Here is a 22,089-nt window from a genome sequence, read left to right on the forward strand (position 1 = left end):
CCCGTGGTCGTTTCAGGTGCTGCTTGAACGGCCACACGTTTCATTGGGGGGGGGGGGGGCAACGAGGTGTTCTTGATTGAACAGATATGACGACGACGGTGAATTGTGAAACTGTGTTTCATGCAAATCAATAAAAAAAAAAAGCATTCATATTTGAAGTGACATTTGGTGATGTACTTCAGGTTGCTGCCTGGTTTGCTAGGAATTGCGTACAAATCATTGAAATTATTACATTAATAACTTAGGGTTTCCTAAGAATGTCGTCTAATATTTTCACATAGTCAGCCTTATGAACCCACTCCAAAAACCAGACAGCGATTCCTGGTGCAAGCACGTCCTCGTACACGTGGTACATCTACAGGTATATTCCTTACCTCCTCTTCCTGGTGGTCCAGGGGGTCCTAGTAATCCTTTGGGGCCCTGAAGAGCCAGACCTGGAGGTCCAGGAGGGCCGATACTGCCTGGAGAGCCTGGAGAGCCGGGGAAGCCACCCTCTCCTTTTGGACCAGGGAAACCGGGACCGCCAGGTGGGCCAGTGGGACCGGGGTCTCCCTTGGCACCTTTTAATAGAACGAGAGGGGGGGGGTTACTTCACTTGTGTTTGTATGCGTTTGTGTGCGTTTTAAATGACAACAAACCTGGCTGTCCTGGAAGTCCAGCAGGTCCTGGTTCACCATAGCCTGGAAGCCCTGCAATATAAAAAACAGCAATGCTACTTTATTATTTGGGGCATAAGAAGCTGTTTATGTTGAATGCGACTTTATTTACCCCCATCCCCGCCTCACACCCAACAATTTTTACCTGGCTCTCCTTTGATACCAGCCGGCCCTGGGATCCCATCCCGACCCGCTTGACCTTTATCTCCTGGAAATCCAGGTCCTCCTGATCGGCCAGGCTCTCCTGGCCGACCAGGAGCTCCACTCAGGCCTGGGCCACCAGGCCCACCGTCGAGACCCTTTGGTCCTGGAATACCAGGAGATCCTGACAAGAGAGGTTGGAGAAGCACATTCCAATTATGTTGGGCCCAATCTGCACGATTTACAGATAAAATGCCCACATGTAAAGTGTATAAGCCTCAGTACCTTGGAACCCTGGTGGACCTTGATCACCTTTGGAACCTGGGCCTCCAGGTAATCCTGGCAGACCTGGTAATCCTGGAGTCCCTTTAGACCCTGGGCTTCCAGGGAATCCTGGCGAGCCCGGGTCGCCCTACAAAATTTCAGTTCAATTTATTTTCAGACTGGATTACAGGTTGAATTTTGGGGTCATCTAGTCTACCTTAATTCCGGGTGGTCCAGGTAATCCAACTCCTCCAGAACCTGGTTCACCTTTGGCTCCTGAGAAACCAGGTCCTCCGGGCTGACCTGGAGATCCGGGTCGACCTGTCTGGCCCGGCAAACCCTTCTGTCCTCCCGGTCCTGAAGAATTCATGCATATGTCTCAACTGCTTGGTAGGGTTTCAGGGTGTTAAAGTTGAAAAGTTTTTAAACTCAACCTGGAAATCCCATTTCTCCCATGCTGCCTTTTGCTCCAGGACCTCCAGGAACACCAGGTGCTCCTGGAATGCCAGGATCTCCCTTTGGTCCTATGCACAACAGAAATGTGATGTTATACATCTGTTCATTCAAATGTTTGCTTAGATGCACCGGTTTGTGCTTAGTGGTGAAACCATACCTGATGGTCCAGGAAGTCCGGGCCGTCCGTCTGAACCTGGTAGTCCAGAGTCACCAGAGAGACCAGGGATGCCCTTTTGTCCTGGGAAGCCTGGTGCTCCTGTAAAATGATGAGTATGACTAACATTTTTAAAGCTATGGTTCTACGTTGAGGGTTCATAAGTGTGCGAAAAGTCATGCCTGGTAGTCCTGGTTCTCCTTTGGCACCCTTTTGCTCTAAAGGTGGTGGGACGTATCCAGGAGGTCCTGGTGGGCCAACGCCACCTCTTTCTCCTTTTGTTCCAGGAGAGCCAGGAACACCATCCCTACCAGGGAATCCAGGTTCACCTGGCAAAGAAAAAAAATACTCAGTGCACACAGAGCTGTCTGAGTAAATCCTTGTAAGTGCAAGCGAATACCTTTCAGACCAGAAGCACCGGGCCCCCCAGGGCCACCCGGTCCTCCAGGTGGTCCAGAAGGTCCAATGGAACCTATGTCTCCTTTGGCACCTTAATCCAAGAGGAAAAATCGGAATATAAATGTTAAATTAACCATTAAGACCGCTTCACCCCACAGCCACCAACACCAACCGCAATATAGAAATGAAACATTAAGTTATGATTAATTAATTAATATCTTCTAACTATAAAGGTCATTTTCTGGCCGTCATCCAACAGCACAGGGTTCACCATTTCCTGTCATCGAGGTCCGGAGTCCTGCAGGTTTGAGATGTTTCCGCCCACTAGCACACCAGATTAATATAATCGGCTCATCAGCATGCCTGATAACAATCCTGATCTTCAGTATTAGGTGTGTTGGTAGGCAGAAACATCTGAAACCTGCAGGACTCCGGATCTCGAGGACCAGAATTGGTGAACCCTGCAATAGCATTTATGTACTGGAGTTGGGACTTCTACAAATGTGACCAGCTTGTGACGTACAAATGCAGATAGTCAGTCTTTACCTGGCAACCCAGGAAAGCCATCCCGTCCAGGCCCTCCAGGGGGTCCTGGGGTTCCTATTGGTCCTGGGGTACCGGGGAAACCAGGACTTCCTCTATCTCCTGGTAAGCCGGGTATATCTAAGCCTGGCTGCCCAGGGTCTCCTTTTCCTCCATTTGCTCCGGGGAATCCTGCAAGAGTGATAAATTTGGATTACTTTGGGTTTTTTTCCAACGGTGTGGAGATAAATTTCCTACAGGATGTTAGAGAGCAGTCTTTACCAGGTGGACCCATTGGACCTGGGAGTCCAGGAGGCCCTGGGGGCCCACGTGAGCCTGCAGTTGGGGGTCCTGGTGGACCACGTGTTCCAGGGAGACCAGATGTTCCTGGTTCACCTGGAAAGACAAGAGAGCAGAGGAACAATGACGCCGGCGGGTTTATAAGAAGTAGACACCAATGTTCAAATACCTTTAGCTCCTGGTCCGCCGTCAAATCCAGATCGTCCTGGTGAGCCAGGGCTTCCAGGGAAACCAGGGTCTCCCTTGGGTCCAGTTAAACCTTTAGCTCCAGATAAGCCTGGTACACCTGGTGGACCTGGTAGGCCGAAGCCAGGTTCACCCTGTCACAAGTGCGCACACATAGGAAAATGCATTTAGGCAAATTATGCTTTTTACATTTATAATTTTTTATTACCGTTTGAAAAAAAAAAATCTCTATACCTTTGCCCCGGGAAATCCAGGCTGGCCCGGAAGGCCGTCTACTCCTGGTCTACCTGCTCCTGCTGGAGATCCTGGTTGGCCGGGGATACCAGGAAATCCTTGAAGGCAAGAAGAGATGATGAAACTAAGAAGAACATAAAAGAGAAAACATAACTACATTTTTACCTTTAGGTCCAGGAGGTCCAGGGAGTCCAATACCGGGCAGTCCAGGATCACCCTTGGCTCCTGGTGATCCAGGGAAACCAGGCTGACCAGGCTGACCTGAGTTTCCTGAGATCAAAAAGAGCAGCAGGAATATTATAAAATTAAGAATGCAATGTTTATGATGTGCAATTGCAATGACGATCCATACCTGGTCCACCGGGAAGTCCCGGCTCACCATCCAGACCTCTGGGCCCCGGCTGGCCTTTTTCTGCCACTGTCAAGCCTGGCTCACCTTTGGGACCTGTAAGTGACAGATGGGACCATTTGCATGACTTTGAAAAAATCAAAACGGAAATACGAGCAAATCAATCAAAAAGTTCTCTCACCAGGTACACCAGGACCTCCAGGCCTTCCCGAAACTCCCTGGATACCCTTTTCTCCAGAGGGTCCAGAGGGTCCAAAGCCGGGGGGTCCTGGAGGGCCCCGGTCTCCTGGGATCCCAGGGGCACCTGGTTCACCAGGGTTCCCTCTCACGCCACTATCCTGCGAAGATCCCTATCAGAAGCAACAAAATGAATTCTAGTGGTTAGTGGATGGATAAAACCGTCCAAGACTCAGATTGACTGGATCATCGCAACCTACAGGAGCTCCTTTGGGCCCCGGAAGACCAGGCTGTCCATCGCGACCAGGTCGCCCATCTAGACCTGGAAGACCAGGTGCACCAGGGAATCCAGTATCACCCTTTTCACCCCTCCCACCGCCTCCAATGATGGCCTCGCCTGGTTCTCCCTTCTCTCCAGGGAATCCTGGAGGACCTTGAGAACCGGTCAGACCCTGAGGAACAGAAGATAATGGTAAGATGCCAACCACTGAAATCTTGGCATAAAAACTGTGCATAGGACGGAGGCTCCCCGCAAATAGCGCAATTGAGTAATTGTTTAAGAATGTGAAAGGAACTTACGGGTGGCCCAATTGAGCCAGATGTTCCAGGGAATCCTCTTTCTCCTTTAATACCTGAGGCACCAGGATTTCCTGAAGGATTTCCACATCAATGAGTATTTCTTTTCAATTTCCGACCTTCTGAAGACAGCACTTTTGCATCTTCCCTGCATGTGACTCATTTCCTGTTACCTGGGAATCCAGGCTGTCCTGCAGGACCTGGGGGTCCGGGGATACCACTTCCGTGACTAAAGCAGTTGATACAGGTGTCACCCTTTTCACCTGAAATGATAACGGATCACATATTGATCACTTCTCTATGACCACGAATACTGTAGAAATGCAGCATCATTAAGGCCTCTCACCTTTCATGCCCGCCTCCCCTGGGTAACCTCTGTCTCCCAGTCGGCCGGGAGGTCCAGGACTGCCAGGGGTACAGTCTTGTCCACCGACGGAGTCGCCTGGAGTGCCAGGGAGCCCTGGTGGTCCTTGCGGCCCAGGGACTCCAGGGCGGCCCTGAGGACCTGGAAGAGAGCGCCCTGGACCGCCGGTGTCTCCCTTTTGACCTCTATCTCCTGGGAAGCCTGGCGGTCCAGGTGAACCACCACCACCACCACCTGGAATTCCTGGCGCTCCTGAAGGTCCTGGTAAACCTGGAGAATGTCAAAAAGGTGACTTTGTTAATAAGGAGAAAGGGAGATTGGCTTTACTTGCTGTTTCAGTTATCGTTCTTTTAAAACTCCTCATTTCTATCTTATTTCTTCACTGACCTGTTGGTCCTCTGTCCCCCTTGAAGCCCGGTGATCCAGGGAAGCCAGGCTCGCCTTTATTTCCCACTGGGGCTGGTCCCTGCACGCCGGTAACCTAGTGGGACAAAGGCAATCAAGCCAAATCCGATGCATGAGAGCTGATATGGAAAATGATCAAGGTGTCATTTTCTGCATGAAAACGAAGCTAGATGAAATACACACCAATCCTGGAGGACCTGGGAATCCACGGTCACCTTTCATACCCTATAAAGAAAAAATATACAATAAGTGTACATTTTATAGAAGGATCCATTACATGGCATTACAAGCTGCTGCAATCATCTAGAACAGGGGTGGGCAAACTCTGTCCTCAAGGGCCAGAGTCCTGCAGGTTTTTGGATGTTTCGCTTCTCCAACACAGCTGGTATATGATCAGCTCATTAGCAAGCTCTGCAGAAGCCTGATAACCATCCTGTTGATTGGAATCAGCTTTTGCTCTGAAGAGGGAAACCTCCAAAACCTGCTGGACTCTGGCCCTCGAGGACCGAGTTTGCCCAGCACTGATCTAGAATGAAAAAACTGAACTTACTCTGTCTCCATCCCTGCCAGGGGTACCTGGCAGGCCTGGCTCTCCTTTGAGACCCTAAGAGAAGAGGGCATTAGAAGCATTCAAAAGTTATCATCAGTCTGCAAAATGTGACAAAACTCACAAGGAAGCCAGGTGGACCAGGGTCACCATCTTTTCCTGGTTTGCCCTGTTAAAATAAGTGTGTATATTCAGAATTTTTATATAGGTTTTTTTTTTTGTAAATAAATGCAGTGTAGAGTGGACCATAAATACACCTCAGATGGATTTTGGCTTAGAAACTCACACGTTTGCCAGCCTCTCCCGGTTCTCCCTTTTCTCCTCTCTGGCCACCAGGGGTACCCTTCAGCCAGCAATGAAACACAAGAGAAACAGACACGTTTTTCATGAAATATTGTATTTCTGAGGGACCCAAATGCCATGGTTAATGTTGACATGAAACCAACGGTGACGGGCACTTACAGGGGGACCTGGATAGCCGGGATCACCTGGGACGCCCGGAAGTCCTGGGTCACCCTTTCAAAGCAGAAATGCAAGACACTGATGAGTACTGTGTAAGAAAAATTCCAACTGGGTGTCACAAAAGGCATATTTCTAACCCTAACTACCACCTCCGCATATCGTTGATGTCATGTTAGGATTTTAAAAGCAGCACAACTGTTACATTGGACAGTTTTTTTCCCCCATGTATGCAGTTCTAGCATCCTCTGGTGGTTAGTTTGGTAGTGCAGTTTAATTTTAATCAGACATGTTTTGGCCAGCTCGGTTTAGAGACCACCAGTTGAACAAGAACGCGTTTGAGTTCCTCCACAAATTGACTTGATTCACATGTGCGTGCATTAGCGAGTCCACTGCAAGTTCTTGCCCCAGGGACAGAAAATCAACCATCATGTCCACAAAGAGATCCTGCGTCGTTTGCTTGGTTAAGTGCGTGAGAAGAGGTGAGAGTTGAAGCGCTGAACCTTCTCTGGTGGCTTTACCTTGTCTCCCCTCTGTATCTCTGTCTCAGTTGGCCTCTTCTGTTCCCCGACTTGCCCCGGTGGCCCAGCAGGTCCTGGTAAACCAGGGTCACCCTGTGTTCACAATCAAGTTAGTACAACATGAGATGAAGCAAGGAAATATTGCAGAGCTTTGCTAGGAGACAGTACCTTCGCTCCTTTGGGTCCCTGGAAGTTCAGTCCCATGTTTCCCTGTTTCAGGAAGAGAACAGTCACCATGAGCGTGGTGCTTATAGTATCTTTTAACCGGAACATCATGGAAATAAAAACAACCGTACCTTAGGTCCAGGAAGGCCGGGAGGACCTGGTCGACCCTGCCACGCAACAATGGAATTAGCGGCAGTTATACAGTCATGCATTGTGTGACTAATGATAATTCTGTTACCTCGAAGCCTCTCGGTCCTGGGGGGCCGACTGGACCTTGGTACCCACCAGGTCCTGGAGGACCCTAGGGGCATTTCCAAGCATGAAACAAAAGATAAGTCAAAACCTTCAAATTTCTACTCCGGTCTAACAACTCTATTTAAATACATGGAACATAAGCACTGAGGAGACTCACAGGAACTCCTGGCAGTCCAGGAAATCCCACAGCTCCTTTCTCCCCAAAACGATTTGTTGAGATTATGTCACCGGGATCGCCCTGTGTAATGTATGGCCACGCAGGTTTTTGTTTTGTATAACAGTTTGGTTCTTTATAAGTGAGTTCACCAACATAAGCAGTTCAAAGCACTCACTTTCTGTCCAGGGAGACCAGGCGGACCCTATGGAAAAAGACGATTAGATATTTGGATCAATGTAAGACTCAGAGAATGGTCGTGTTCTTTCCTAGACTAACCTGCAGTCCTTGCTGTCCTGGGATTCCGGATGTTCCCGGGAAGCCGATTTCACCCTAGACAAACAGAAGTCACGTTTATGAAAATATTAATATTTGGATGAACACATCACTTTTCTATTGCTTTTCTCCACATACTTTTGTCCCATTGCAGCCTGGCGTTCCTCTTGGGCCCGGACCTCCATCCTGTCCTGGGAGACCCTAAGAAACGAGTAAGTAACAACAAATTGAAAATGACATGAACCACCACGAATTATTTTAGCGCTGTTTGGAATAATGAAGACTCACTGGAAGCCCTGGTGTTCCTGGGAATCCTGGCAATCCAGGAGGTCCCTAAAGAAGGTATAACAAAGATCAGCCATGGACATAAAAGCTACTTGACTTGACTCATGTGAAAATGGGGATACAGGGTTCCTACATATTTGGAATTCCATACGTTTCCATACGCTAATTTTCAGACTTCTCTGCGTTTTTTTCTCCCTCTCAGATAAAATATGCTAAATGTGAGTAAATATATCAGTATATCATAAATAAAACATGTACTTTAATTATTCTTAATAGTGATGGGTGAGCACCGATACCAGGCCTTAGTTCAAAGTATCGGTAGTCGTGACAATCAGGAACTAGAAAATGGAAATGAAAAGAATAGACAATTACCATTCATTTCATGCAATTGTAAAGGGACAGTGTTTATAATTTTTTCGATATTTCGTTCATATGTTCACATATTTCATTTTCATTTCATTTTATTTGAAAGGGACAATACACATTAATGAACAACTAATTAAGTTGTGAATATGCCAGATTCTAGCAGCAGTTGCTAAGTTGTATCTGTAGTCCCCTATGCATAAATAGTAGTAAAAGTAGTAGTTAAAGAAGACATGAAGGTAGTTGGTGTGAGAGCACAGGTTGCAGAGGACAGGGTTAGATGGAGGCAACTGATTTGCTGTGGCGACCCCTGAAGGGAAAAGAAGAACAAGTCCCCCTATACATAACTACATTAAAATGCACATCACAAAGCAATGAAACCTACTTTTAATTTCAATAATATGCAAAATGTTCTATCACATCAACATGCATTCTATTCATATAATCGTAGGTCTAATAATCGATAATTATATTACATTGCCATTGCGCTGTCATCTTTCTGCTACAGATACCCCGAAGGTACTCTAGTGGCGCACGTTGAACTTTGCTCATTGCATTCTATTAGTTCACCGCTAGATGGCACTAAATTCGACATACAGTACTGTTTAAGGAAAATGCTATACAGGTCTTTCTTTAAAATGATGTTGTTTTTTGGGGGGGAATTTCTATGTATCAAAAGTAATAGTGGTATCGATACTTGGTATAGTGACTAGTAGGCTACTCAAGAGTTAAGTACTCATACTGGTATCAGTCTGAAATAATATTGAACATTCCAGTACATATTTTTAATATCTTTATTTTAACACATTAACAGTTTAAAGCTCAAATGTTTTTGGTTCAAGTATCTGAACATAAAACTGTAAGCAAACACACACCGCATTATGTTTATTGTATTGTGTTAAATTAATCCATTGTGTTAAATTTATTGCTAAACTATGTGTCTAAGAATTTGCATCAACCCTTCATGAGCATGCTGCAAAATGTTGATTTTTAACTCAATTTAACACTGCAGAATTTGCTGTGTACACAGACCAGGCAGGTTGTTCTAGTAGTCAAACAACATAATTTTCATCATTTCATCAGATTTTGAAATAAAAATAATCCTCACAAATCAAATTAGAACGATCCAAAGTCCAATGCTTTCAATAAGCCGATGGAGTCCTTTCACCGAGTAAGACCGCCATTTTGACTTGTGACATAAGCTCGGAAGTGCCCATAAAACACAGTCTGTATTGATTCCATTAGTTTTATAAACAACTAGTTTTCTATTATTTCTAATTTAGAAAATAATGTTGTAGTATTATGGAAATATAAATAGTTTTCCATACTATATTTTTCATTTTCTATACTTTTTAAATACCTGGAAATTGAGCAAATTTATTTCCATACTTGCGTAAGAACCCTAGGGACATCTGCTGGAGAAGAGAGGGAACTACAACCACTCGACCAATACTGTAATTTGCTAAAACTGACTAAATCCAACACAGTCGTCTACATTTATAATGCAATAGACCTAGTTAGTGTTGATAATAATAAAACTCACTCGTATTCCTTTTGGGCCGCCAAAGCCCATAGGTCCATCACTGCCCTGAAAGACAAGAGTACAAAACACATATTTGAATTCTAATGGAAGCAATAATTTCATTCAGATTAATGAATGTGCAAACGTCCACCGCTGACCTTCTCTCCTCGGGGTCCGATTGGCCCTTCAGGCCCCGGGAATCCCGGCACTCCTGGTTGTCCGGTGAGACCTGGGAAACCCCTCTCACCCTGCACAAGATTGAACATGGATGACATTTCAAACACATTAACTACCATGTTTAAATAAATAACTGTAATTGACTGTACCTTTGTTCCTTTGACTCCACTGCAGTCACATTTGGATCCTACACATCCATGGCAAGCCTGTTGGACAAAACAGACGGACCTTTATTTAACAGGTAAAAAATGGAAAATAATAGAATGAAATGGACATAATTGTGTTGTGAGATATAGATATAAAAAAAGCAAGTTTATTGATGTTTCTTGATGTTAGCCATTTAGCACATGCTAACGCTGAGAGAGGCTAGTTCACATACGTACATTTAAATGTGACAGCGACAACTTCTCTCTAACTACCTACAAGTGCAATGATCCATTGTTTTTTTTTACAGGATTGAAAATGTATTATTAATTTTATTAAACGTGATAATGTGCCTTACATAAACACATTTGCTAACAGTCACTAGCATAGGTCGGAGCCAGAGCCAGAAAACAAAAACGTATAAACACCTGAAATTTGTTCTTCTCCTGCTCTCTGTTTAAACATAATCATACATATTTACTGTATTTATTCAAACAAAGTCCCATTTTCATTATAAAAAAAAAAAAAGAAGTATAGTCGTCATTGTAGTGCTCGTGGCTAATTTGCATGAGCCAAAACTGTACCGTCAAATCAAGATCAGTGTACTGTAATGGTTTACCCTATTTATTTTAACCAAGTGATGTCCAGGACTTAAAAAAGAAGAAGCTTGGAGCAGTATGAGAGTAAAAAACAACATTGTATTTAAAACGCTACCCATATCCGCCACAGGAGGGCGCACTTCTGTCGCTTTATGCAACAATTGGTGCAAGAAAAGCATATCATGTGAACCATTTGGAAATGCAGTACAAAGTTTTTTCAAAAGAAATTGTGATTTAATCTTCATTTAAATCACGTCAAACTCTCCTTAAACCAATGTCACACAAATAATTGTTTTTATTGGACAGAATCTGTGTTCAATCGTTTATGTAGTATTAGTTTCATAAAATGTGTCTGCTGTTGTGACTGAGATGAGAAATCCTGGTAATTCCTTCACATAATTTCCCTCACAACTGTACAAGAGAGCAGCATTTCTTCCCACAGAAAATTTTGGGAGTTCTACTGATTTGCTTGATGATGAGACCACAGGTGCAAGGCCATGAAGAAAACAGCCATCGAATGTATTTGTAATGTAGTGGACTGTAAATATAACAGACTCCCACAATTCCTCTCAGCTAGTGCGACCAATCAACAGAGAGTGTGAGAAGATTGTTTGGTGGGGGAGGAAGCTGAGAAAAAGTGAAAGGAATACGGTCAGTTTTCCCATGCTTGTTGACATAGATGCCAGATGGGCATCACAAAACATCAAGTGAAATGAGCTCTAAAAAAAATAAATAAAAGGATGGATAGAAAGTTTAAGATCAATGATAGTGAATGATGTGTCTTGGCAATAAACACACAACATGTTGTCCGGGTCGGAGGGTGTTGGTGTTGAACGCGTCTGAATGCATTTGCACATGGCTAGTCAAGGGTGTGTGTGTGTGTGTTCGTGCATGCCTGCGGGCATGTGTTTTTACAAGGCCTGGATCTCCAGATTAGTCTCTGGTCTGCTTCAGCTCAATGCAGTCTGCTAGCCGATGGCGGGCGGGACAAGCGCTCGCTTTTTTTGCGTGCGTCATTTCAACCACGCCATAAAACCGCAATTTTCTTTCTCTTTCTAATTTCCTGCCACTTTAGACTTGAACTTTGACCTTGATCTCATGTCTGGCGTTTCTTTCTTATGCTTGTTTAGTGGTTCTGCCTCCTGGTCTGCACACCTGTGAGCAATGGAGCCTCGCCAGCCCTGTGTCAACACATCGGCAAATGTCTGCACGAGACAAACACAAAAAGGTGTGCCTGCTGGAAAAACGATTGTGTAATCACATGAATGAGAACAAAGCATAAAATGTTACTCTGGGGCAAATGATTGAATTATTGCACCCTCCCCAGTTATGGAGCTATAAAATTTAGCTTCAATTATACATATATCATTTTTTTCCCCCCGTCTTACTTATTCAAACATTTATTCTTTATTTTACTGATTAGGTGCTCATATTGGTTAAATGGAAGATGTCATGCTACTTAATGTTTTGCTTTCATGATTTAAAAGGAGCTTTTTGTTCATTTATAGTTATAACTGTCGATGTGAACTGCCCTGAACTGGGTTAAATAATCCAAATATAAGCGTCAGTGGCCGTGTAATCCACTTGTAAAGGTCGCTGAGCTGCAAATATTCACTCCCGCCCTCCCTCTCTCCTCTTCTTTGCCTCGCTCCGCTGTTGCCAGCCCGAGCCATCAGGCCCGAGGGGGGAGTCGTAGCTCCTGCCAGCCCGAACTGACAAGCCGAGACCGGCCTGCTATTTGGCACGGCGCGCCGTCCATAAAGAACCAGTCATCACCGAGAATTGTTTTTTTTCTACATCAGGATGTGATGCGAAACCTCTCAGAAGTGAGTGCACTAAAATAAGTGGCGACAGCTGCCGTAAAATTCATTACCCTCCCTGATTTATTTTATTTTATTTTATTTTATTTTTTTACAAGTTTGACATGTTCTGTCTATGGCTGAAAGAAACTGAAATTCCGCAATGTGCCGTTAGGTGGCACTCTTTCACTCAGGTGAGGATGAGTAGGAAGAAGGTGAGTAAGGTTAAAAGGCAAGTGTGCACCCGTGGGATTAGAATGGCGAGACTGGAATTCCCCCATTCATCAAAGACTGATGATTAGACAGCTACTGTATGCAGACTGCCCTGCCCTTGTAAACACGCCTACACAATTCTTGCATATCCTAAAATAAATTCAAGCACTTTAATTTCCATGGGGAAACAATATGACATTTCGTCTGCCGCGCACCTGGCAACACATGGCATGATTTATGTCTCCACTCATTTTTACCAGCAGTAATTTTACCTCTCGATATGCTTCAAACACTTTAAACTCATTAAAACAGTGGTTCTTAATCTTTTTACAGGTAATACATACAAATAAAATAAAAACATAGCTTTCCAAGTACCACTGTAATGACATTAAAATTAAATGCAGTTCGAAAGCATTTGTGTTTTTGTGTAATTAATTGTAAGCTGTTTTCCCTTGATACACAGTTTAAAACTTAACACTGTGCTTAAATACAATTTAATTTTTTTTTTTTTTAAATGTATTACACATGAAGGTTAAAAGCAAATTTAATTACCATATTTTTTTAATAAAGTATTTGTGTAATATGAACAAAGCAGCAAAATCGACCCATTTTATCCATCTCAGGGGGCAGCCATTTTGTCACTTGCTGTCAACTTAAAATGACGTCATACTTGCTCAGGTAACACCCAACCAGCACGCGAATGTCACATGACCAAACTCAAGAAACAGGCTTGGTTGTTACTCTGTCATTTTCAGCCAACAGTAAGCGACAAAATGGCCGTCCCCTGCGATGGATAAAAACGTATGGATTTTGCTGCTTAATTCATATTCCACTGACGCCGATATTAATCAGAATACCGTGTTTGGACCAGTGGGGGCTGCGTGAAACATATTGGAAAGAAAATCTTTGTGCATGCTTCAAACCTTTAAGATTGTTCAACCAAGTAATATGTCATTGAATGAAAGTCTTCTAGCTCAATGCTAACATACAATGAGAAACGCCATTGGCATGCTAATGGGAATTAGCATATATCAATTGCTACCTCATCACATGGCGAAATTCTTACTTGCCTATGTATGGTTAAAAAAATGAAAGAAAAAAAAAGCTGTGATACAGTGAGGACGGAACTGTAGCTAGCGGAACCCTAAAAAGGAGTCTAATTGGATCATTTAGCGTCGTGTGTCCATGTGGTAAGCATCAGCGTGCGCGTTTATTCCAAGGCTGACGTTCTGAGCCTTGATCCCTTTCATCGCGGCTGGACTTTGACTACTTCAAGGTGACGACGCCCCGACAGAGGCGACCAAAGCAAATACCCCCCACCCCCCCCCCCCCACCATCAGCCCAAAAAAAATCTCTGTGTGTTTTGACTAGAAGAGGAAGACCCCTACTGACAAAGCTCATAGGACCACCCACCCCCAGCCCAATTTTACGTGTGTGATCTTGTCACCGTGCTCCACCAGGAATTTCCCAGGAATTTTTTTTTTATTCTCGACAAAACCATCTTTTGTTTTGACACGGGCCGAGAACACGCAAATAGGATTTTCATGTTCATTTTAAGGAACGCCTTTTTTCTACAGGTGCGTTCAAATGCAATAAAAGGGAGCATTCCTCAAGGAGCGATAAACCACATTTGACAAAAAAGAAGCTTCAAGCTGTTTGACGACACTAACAGTTGCACTCAGCACAAAAAGTAAAAAAAAAAGAAGTTGAAATAACCACATAGCTTAGCCTTTAGGTGACTAGATTAATGCTAATTAGCATATATAATGCAGTTCTTTAAAAAACTTAAGCAATGGACTGAACACAAACCCATAAATTCTTTATCCTCTGCGTAGAACCACTAATAGTGCTGCACTGAGGAGCTTAAGAGACAGTGTATGTATATATACAGTATATATATATAAATATATATAAATAAAAATATGTGAATGGTGACCCGCGATAATGCCGGGGATTACTATGTTGTTTCTATCGTTGACTTTGCAATAAATTTATTCATCATTTTTTTTCCCGGCAGACGTCCTCACGTGTACAGCTTCTTCCGAAAGCGAAGGGCGTGGTGGACGGCTGGGTGCTATTTGGAGGGTGCGCATTTTAATTCCATGATATCAATCGCGTCCTGTCTCGCGCAGGTTTCAACTCGACTCGCAACACATGGGTAGGACTCAACGTCTGGGATGAGGTCAGATATGTGAAGCGATGGGTGAAATGGAAACATCCAAGTACTGCCCTGCTGAGAGTGTACGAAATCTGTTTGGATGAGCTGCGGCCTAATCTTAACATTTACCCGAGAGCAGCTGTTGTAGACACAACAAGATAAGAGCGCATTTCTGGGAGAATGTGGGACAAAAACTTTGGGGGTTTAGTGAGATGTTCTCAGAGCGAATGCAAAGATGGAGGGAGATTAGGATGTAAGGTTGAAGCAGTTTGAGGAATAATCGCAATTTTAATTTGTAATTATTATTTCAAGCAATAAGTTGATCTGTATGACAAACTCAATTATTTAACTTTTTTTTTTAATTTTGTGCTAAAATAAATGAATTAATATTGAAGGAAATTTCAATTTGAGGTAAAATAAACATTTTAAACATTCACAATGAAAACTTCACAAAATTCTAACAAACACGTGTGGCATAAACATAAATCAAACCCCCAAATTTTCTTTGCAATATGTTCTCTGCGGCCCCACTGATCTAAACATGGCATTCTGATCAATCAAATTAAGTTTGGGGAGTGTGAAGCAGCAAAATCCACCCGTTTTGATCAATATCAGAAGGCGGCCATTTTGCCACTTGCTGTCGACTGAAAATGACATCACAGAGCCTAATGGCTCAGGTAACGACCAATCATGGCTCCTGTTTTCTGAAACAGCTGTTAATGGTCGTTACATGAGCAGCTGTGATGTCATTTCCAGTCAACAGCAAGTGGCAAAATGGCCGCCCCCTGAGATAGATCAAATGTGGTGGATTTTGCTACCGCTGTTAAGATTATTGACGGCACATAACATACTATGGTTTTTCACTTCAACTTTTCATCTTTCATGAAACAATAATGTCAATTTGAATTTGATGAATTATTCTGCCCTATTAGGATGTCAAACTTCTCTCCATTCAACCTCATCAACGAGCTCAGGTTATGTTTTGACATTTATTCCTTTTTAATTAAAGCCCAACACTTCATTTATCATCTCATTTGGATGATTTAGATGATGTATTAGACGTTGTCTCCCCTGGCAAATGCTTTGAGGTGTCGGGCCAGCCGCCAGACACGCTCTCGCCCGCTTGTCGGTTTTTCGTGAAGGGGCAGGTCACAGCAGGTTCCTGGTCCGCCTTGCATTTGAAAATCCTCAGCAACGCAAACTCCTAATGAGGCTCGGAGTCACAAACGCCGCGTTTAAAACGACCTGCTTTGGTTTTGGTCAGCGCAAACGGGCAGAAATGTGGTTGATTTATGGTGGTAGTTGTAGAGTCGGACCTCGTGCAGTCACTGATTGGCACCAGCAGGTTTTGTGAGCAGGTTGGTCCCCACCTACCCCCCCGGGAATATTGAGGGGTCCGCTGTCGTCCGTTTTGACAGTTTTATGAAACGCTGTTACCAAATAATTGCAGAAAATGTGCGACATGTTTCTGTTCCGTTAGCATGTCAATGGTGTTTTGCATTGTTTGTTAGCATTAAGCTAAGCAGACTTTCCTAAGGTAAAGTTGTTCACGTTATCAATTTGTGTAATTCACTTTGCTTGATGTTAAAGTTCACCTGGGAGTGACATTAAACAGCTTGACGGCTATTTGGAGATTTTGCCAAACTGCAATTTATTATAGAGAAAGTGGAATTGAGTTGATGAAAGGTCGTATCGTAAAAAAATCGTAAATCAGCTCGCTCAAGGCAACACTATTCTTGTCGAAGATGTTTTACATAAGCATAAAATAAGATCCCCGCTTCACTACGTCTTCACCCATTTCTACCTTCACCATCCTTCGCTCTCTCTCTCTCTCGCTCACTGCTGCAACAGATGTTTGATTTCCCGTTGTGGCGGGCGCGAGGGGGGGGGTGCTGTTTGCGTAGCATGGGCCTGGAATGCGCCGCATTCAGCGCCGACACGCTCGCACAAAAGCAGTCAGCTCGACTTTTTTTTCCCCCCCATTTCCCCCACGCAGATGCACTTTATTGACAATAAAGGTGGAAAAACACGGGCAAGAACGTGGAAGGAAGGCAAAGAGCGAGAATCATCTACACAAGCTGGATGCCTTAGCCCTTATCCCCGGCTTAGTCACATTCCAGCCGCCACACTGACCTGGGATTAACTAAGTCCACACAACCGGAACATGATTTGTGCCAACTATGGACACAGATCTGAAGACACACCTTAATAAATTTATCAGCTGTTCATTCTCTATCTTGGAAGTGTGTAGCAACAGGCCAAGGAGGTTCCAGCATAATGGGAGAAACAGGTGCCCTGATTGGAAGAGAGCGAGCGAGCGCGGAGGGGAAAACAAACCAGGACCAGACGCTCTCCTTTTCGCCGCCAGTCAAAACACCTTCTTTGCCGCTGTCAAGCAGCTCTGATGGCTTCGTTCACCTGTTAGCAGATAGCCCCGAATCGTGCACACTCGGGGGGGGGGGGGAGTGACAGCCAAGTGCTGTGCCACCTATCTTGCCTCGCCATCTCTTTGTCTGGGGCGGCCCATGTGAGATGCGCCGATACAGGCCCAGATCGACTTATCCTGCATTTTACCCTGAAGTATCAAGACGCGGAGCTTCGGATTTTAAGTCGGAAAAGACATCTAGGGACAGAATTAGGAAGCAAACTTAGATAGTTGCTCCTCTCTGAGGATGTAAATGAGACATCTTTACATCGAGGTCACCCATTGATATCAGACAGATTACGCCCCCTAGTAGAAAGAATGCAAAAAAAAAAAAAGTAATAAAATACGCAATGTTCAGCTCCTCAAACCTCCCTCACTTATTTGCTCACAATAACTTGCCTTCCGCTGAGTTTTATTGTTTTTCTTTCTGAATCCTAAGCTAAATACCTGTTTTGGCGAACTTATTTGTCCCGGAGCGCTGCCTTTGGCCCGAACAGAGCGGAAGGGACGCTCGCAGGAAAGAGGAAATCGGACAGTGTGTCTTGTGACTGTTTTTTTTGCGTGGGTGGATTTGCGCCCGATGGATCACGGTCACGTTTGTCAAAACACAACATGAGCCCTAAACTACGTTTGCAATTAAACCCTTTGGCTCGTCTTTAAGGGATTCTGCGTGTCGATCGCTGAACATCAACAGTCCACAAAACTTCCCAAAATTTAAATAACACATTCATCAACAGCATCTCCATCCAGATGTCTGATTTTCTCATTAGCCTGGCCTCAAAACATGAAAGCACACAAAAGCACTTTATGAGATGGCAGAAATCCTCAATCTGAATCACCACAGAGGGCTAAATGTGAGGTCGTCGTGTTCCCCCCCCGATGGTTCGAGCCAATGCCTGGAAACGCACTCAACAACCTTGTACAACCTGTCACAGCAAAAACAAGAGCTTACATGTCTTACAGTTAGCTTATTTAGCGTCTCAAAACATCTTCAACTGCAATCAGATTGAATTGATAGCTGACAATCGTTCATAATGAGACTTTTGAAGTGTCAACACTGAACTGCTTTTTAAAAGTAGGACGTAGTGGAGAGAAGCTAATTAGTTGGCTAAACATTTACTGTTGGCTCTCGTTGACTTTTGGCTACTTGCGACTTCTTGCGGCATCTTCCGTTCTTTTGCACCGCACCGTTTTTGTTTATTGTTTTTTTTTTAAAGTGTGTTAGAATTTGCCTTTGAGGAAGACGGCCATCTTAGCCTTGACTCTTGACTGACAAATTCCAAATGAACAATATTAGCATTTTACAGTTACTGCTTTCCAAGAGCATTATTAGTTTGCAAGGTAACACAAAAGAAGGGAGCGAGACAGGTTTAAAAAAAAAAAATAAATAGAGGGGGGGATTTAGGTAAAACACGATGGTTGTTATGGCAACCGAAGCTTGTCTGTGTGGGTCAGGTGATGTGTGTGTGCGCACAGGAAGGCAGTCCTCAAATTAATTGTCTGTTTGTGGTTTGCACAGCATGCCAGGTTCAAAGGAAATGTCCAGGTATGCGTTACTGCTGAACTCTCTCACCTGGCTGAGAGGAGATTCATATCTGTGTGAGGATTGATGCTGTGCTCACACGCGCACACTCTCACACACACACGCATGCGCGGGATGAGACGCTCTGGTTAAGCCTGATCTTGCCATTGCATGTCTGTGTGTTTAAAAGTTAAGAACTATTTCCGTCAGCAGACACACCTCTGAAGATGAAAATGTTATAGGACATGCTAAAAAAAAACAACTGAGGAATCCTGCCATGCACACAAGGATCCACTAGGTGGCCTCAGTGAGCACACAGGAAGTAATAGGATATGAGGCCCGAGCCAGGGAGCTGACATGATTACATAGTTACACTTGTATATTTAATATGAGATTCTGATGATTGTGACTCTTCTTTTGTGTCTTTAATCTTTAAAAAAAAAAACTGAACATTTACAGGTTGCATCTCACCTTTTCACGCTGATATTAGAAGATAGTCAAATGTCTACAACTGCCTTTTTAAAAATATAATTATCACTTCCCTTCTACCTCATCTTTTGTCAGATATTTTCATGTTGCAGCTACCAACCCTCAATTTGTGTCTTTACAATCTTGAGCTATGTTGACAGTCCATAGGCTAAACAATGTTGCCAAGGTGACCACCTTCTCTGCTGCCTCTTGTTAAAAAAAAGAAAAGAAAAAGAAGTATGCAAGCTCTTCGTGGACACGCCCGCTTGAAGTTTGCGGGGGCGTGGCCCTTTGCGTATCGGTCTACATGTGTGATGAATTATTCATGAGCATTAATATTCAGCTAATGCTGGGATATTCCATGAGGCTGGTGCACTGTTGACTTTAGACGGGGATGCACGATGGGGGTAATGTTAGAAAGCTGCTGCATGGGGAGTGGTGGGGATTGGGGGGGGGGGGGGGGGTCTAGGCAAACAAGTGAAGTGAGCACAAACAAGCACGCGTGTCCTTCTAAAATACTCCGGCTGCAATGCGAGTTTGACATATGTCATAATTATGCACATAAAGTGACGTTAATGCTACATGCTTGAAAATAAATGTCCATCTTGTTGCAAATGCAATAATTGCATTTAGTGAAAGACTTAAACAAAACTAAATGGATTCTGCCTTAATTGTACTAGGTCATCTAGAGAAAATGCAGCAATAAACGCCACAAAGTGCGTAGTTGTGCACGAAGCAAAAGCCGAGTATAGTTACACTTGTTACAAAGCAGCCACTCTATTTATAAACGTGTCCGCGGGAGAGCCGCTGGTGTCCGGGCCATGGCTGCACCATTCCCCCGCTGCTCCGCGGCTCTCCGGTGGACTTTGGGTGACTGACTGTCTACCCCGGGGGAAAGAGCGCAACTTACCGCAGAGTCTGTCCGCTGCACGGCGGCGCACAGGGCGAGCAGTAGCAGCGGCACCCCGAGCCGTGGTAGCCTCTTCGACTCTTTGCTCATCTTGGACGTAGACGCGGTGGACTCGAACAGGATCCGCTCGCGTTTTGGACTGAGAAAAGTGCGCCTCGCTACTGGCGTGTCATCGCCGCGGGTCTCTTCTCTCCACTCTTTTTTTTTTTTTTTTGTGCGTGGACGCGGAACACCGAGGCGGTAGGTCGGTTCTCCTGACGCCGTGCTTCTCGGTGCAGGAGCTCCAAAGTGGTCCTGGCTGTGGTACCGTGCGCCTCTAGTCCCCCGCTCTGATTTCGCTCCAGAACCTGCCCCGGCTGGATCTACTTCCCACTCTTAGTGCGCATTGATACCAGCCCCTCGCACCTTCGCACCAAGAAGACACCTCCTCCAGTCTCGTGTTGAATTACACTTTCGTGTCGACTTTCTTGCCAAATCTTACAGTAAAAATTCAAATTCTATTGTAGTTCCGATAATGTGCTATTTTTTGTATCTTAATTGAACGTAGGGGAAGTAATGCAACCAAGTTAGAACTTCGCAAGGGCGGAGGGATATTGTAGGGCCTTTCTCCTGCGCGCCTACCCACGCCTGAGGCTGCACAAAACGGAGACTGGAATAAAACCTTTATTTTGCCTATACGCCTCGACATGTTGCATTCCTCCCACATTATTGCACATTAAATATTCACTTATGACAAACAGATAAAATGCATGCATGGAGAAGACTTGAAATTAGTACCTGCACCAATTGTAGGCTAAACCCAAAGATTTTTACCCATACATTTGACTTGATCCCTGAAACAATGTTATGACGATTCTCTTGTCTGAATTTTGAATGCCACGTTATGTCAAAGTACAAGAAACCATACTGTATATCAAAAAGCAATGTGGAACCCCGCCATTCAAAAAGATCATCCCTTCGTATGCAACTGTTAAAAAATAAAAAAAATATTTTTGATGATATTTTATGCACTTTATTGTGATATCAGTTTATTGAACTCTGCATTACTATGAATGTAAAATCAAAATTGTTACATTTGTTTACTATATGCAACAATCTTTTTCCACAAAAAAAAAAGCACAAGTTGAATGGCAATGCTGCAATCAACACAGGCTATAAGGTCAAAATGTAAGAGACCCTAGCACAGATCCATGTGGAATCCCATTATTCAAAAAGGTCTAACGGTACCCGGAGTAGCTAGCTGACAAAAGTAACCCATCCAAGTGTATTTTTAAACGCTGTACTTTATTGGGAACTCGTGCCCTGAATTGTTTGCAATCCACAACAAGGCGTTTGTGTTGTGTGTCTATCCGCAGTCGCTGTTGAATGTGCGTTGGTTCCTGTTGAAGACGCTGTAAAAAAAGTCTTGCAAGAGAATCGGTGGTGGGGCTCGTGAATGACATGTGTTGGCCAACTTGGCCCCTCCTCTCCCGGCTGGCAGGGCAGCGCTGCAGAGTTGAAGCGCAACAGCCCCGAGAGCGCAGCAGCGACTTAGCCGCTGTGCACTTTTGGTGAGTTTGGACAAAAGCTGGAAATTCATGAATTTATCAAGAGAAAACCCCCTCGCGACTTTTGCGTCTGTGCTCGGAAGTTTGAAACCGCAGGCGCTGGCTGGACCGCGTTTGAGTGCGCTGTTTTAAAAAAAAAAGTTTGTGTGTGTGTGTGTGTGTGGCTGCTAGATGACAGGATCTTTGGAGCAGTCGATGAGTGCGTTGCAAGTGCTTTGCTGGTGAACATTCGGGAGTCCATTCGTAACCTGCGGCTCACCGGATCACGATGAAGCTCCTGTGAGTAGGATTTTATATATTTAACGCCTAAATGCTCTCCGAAGAGGGTGCGTGTTTTTTTTTCCTCGAGCAACCGCGCTCGCACTCGCACTCAGGTTCGCCGAAACTAACCCAAAAT

At 44.3% G+C, this 22,089-nt stretch overlaps 2 protein-coding genes across 4 annotated transcripts in view; one reads left to right on the plus strand and one right to left on the minus strand.

Annotated features, from left to right (window-relative positions):
* col4a5 (collagen, type IV, alpha 5 (Alport syndrome)) overlaps positions 1-20,496 on the minus strand; it is a 29,470-nt gene extending 8,974 nt beyond the window's left edge. Inside the window, exons 1-39 of the mRNA XM_077543402.1 lie at positions 20,146-20,496; positions 10,057-10,113; positions 9,889-9,978; positions 9,752-9,796; positions 7,849-7,893; positions 7,699-7,761; positions 7,564-7,617; positions 7,463-7,489; positions 7,288-7,368; positions 7,114-7,176; positions 7,007-7,042; positions 6,879-6,920; positions 6,711-6,803; positions 6,193-6,246; positions 6,017-6,073; positions 5,855-5,899; positions 5,734-5,787; positions 5,367-5,408; positions 5,166-5,259; positions 4,761-5,048; positions 4,588-4,677; positions 4,418-4,488; positions 4,099-4,290; positions 3,843-4,011; positions 3,665-3,757; positions 3,478-3,582; positions 3,313-3,410; positions 3,062-3,212; positions 2,875-2,988; positions 2,617-2,784; positions 2,072-2,161; positions 1,854-2,000; positions 1,675-1,773; positions 1,496-1,585; positions 1,279-1,418; positions 1,083-1,209; positions 802-981; positions 639-689; positions 375-560 (exon numbers count right to left, since the gene is read on the minus strand). Coding sequence (XP_077399528.1) covers positions 375-560; positions 639-689; positions 802-981; positions 1,083-1,209; positions 1,279-1,418; positions 1,496-1,585; positions 1,675-1,773; positions 1,854-2,000; positions 2,072-2,161; positions 2,617-2,784; positions 2,875-2,988; positions 3,062-3,212; positions 3,313-3,410; positions 3,478-3,582; positions 3,665-3,757; positions 3,843-4,011; positions 4,099-4,290; positions 4,418-4,488; positions 4,588-4,677; positions 4,761-5,048; positions 5,166-5,259; positions 5,367-5,408; positions 5,734-5,787; positions 5,855-5,899; positions 6,017-6,073; positions 6,193-6,246; positions 6,711-6,803; positions 6,879-6,920; positions 7,007-7,042; positions 7,114-7,176; positions 7,288-7,368; positions 7,463-7,489; positions 7,564-7,617; positions 7,699-7,761; positions 7,849-7,893; positions 9,752-9,796; positions 9,889-9,978; positions 10,057-10,113; positions 20,146-20,235 — 3,781 coding nt within the window. The 5' untranslated portion in view covers positions 20,236-20,496. The remainder of the gene's footprint in view (positions 1-374; positions 561-638; positions 690-801; positions 982-1,082; positions 1,210-1,278; positions 1,419-1,495; positions 1,586-1,674; positions 1,774-1,853; positions 2,001-2,071; positions 2,162-2,616; positions 2,785-2,874; positions 2,989-3,061; positions 3,213-3,312; positions 3,411-3,477; positions 3,583-3,664; positions 3,758-3,842; positions 4,012-4,098; positions 4,291-4,417; positions 4,489-4,587; positions 4,678-4,760; positions 5,049-5,165; positions 5,260-5,366; positions 5,409-5,733; positions 5,788-5,854; positions 5,900-6,016; positions 6,074-6,192; positions 6,247-6,710; positions 6,804-6,878; positions 6,921-7,006; positions 7,043-7,113; positions 7,177-7,287; positions 7,369-7,462; positions 7,490-7,563; positions 7,618-7,698; positions 7,762-7,848; positions 7,894-9,751; positions 9,797-9,888; positions 9,979-10,056; positions 10,114-20,145) is intronic.
* Positions 4,248-22,089, plus strand: part of col4a6 (collagen, type IV, alpha 6) — a 70,881-nt gene continuing 53,039 nt past the window's right edge. For 2 of the 3 annotated variants that reach the window (XM_077543398.1, XM_077543401.1), the window contains exons 1-7: positions 4,248-4,310; positions 7,715-7,772; positions 10,082-10,148; positions 11,781-11,878; positions 12,314-12,476; positions 21,501-21,695; positions 21,864-21,971. In XM_077543398.1, coding sequence (XP_077399524.1) covers positions 21,961-21,971 — 11 coding nt within the window. In that variant the 5' untranslated portion in view covers positions 4,248-4,310; positions 7,715-7,772; positions 10,082-10,148; ... (2 more) ...; positions 21,501-21,695; positions 21,864-21,960. The remainder of the gene's footprint in view (positions 4,311-7,714; positions 7,773-10,081; positions 10,149-11,780; positions 11,879-12,313; positions 12,477-21,500; positions 21,696-21,863; positions 21,972-22,089) is intronic. The other variant, XM_077543400.1, reaches the window with a different exon arrangement.

This window comes from Vanacampus margaritifer, chromosome 15 (assembly GCF_051991255.1).
Source record: "Vanacampus margaritifer isolate UIUO_Vmar chromosome 15, RoL_Vmar_1.0, whole genome shotgun sequence".
NCBI lineage: Eukaryota > Metazoa > Chordata > Actinopteri > Syngnathiformes > Syngnathidae > Vanacampus > Vanacampus margaritifer.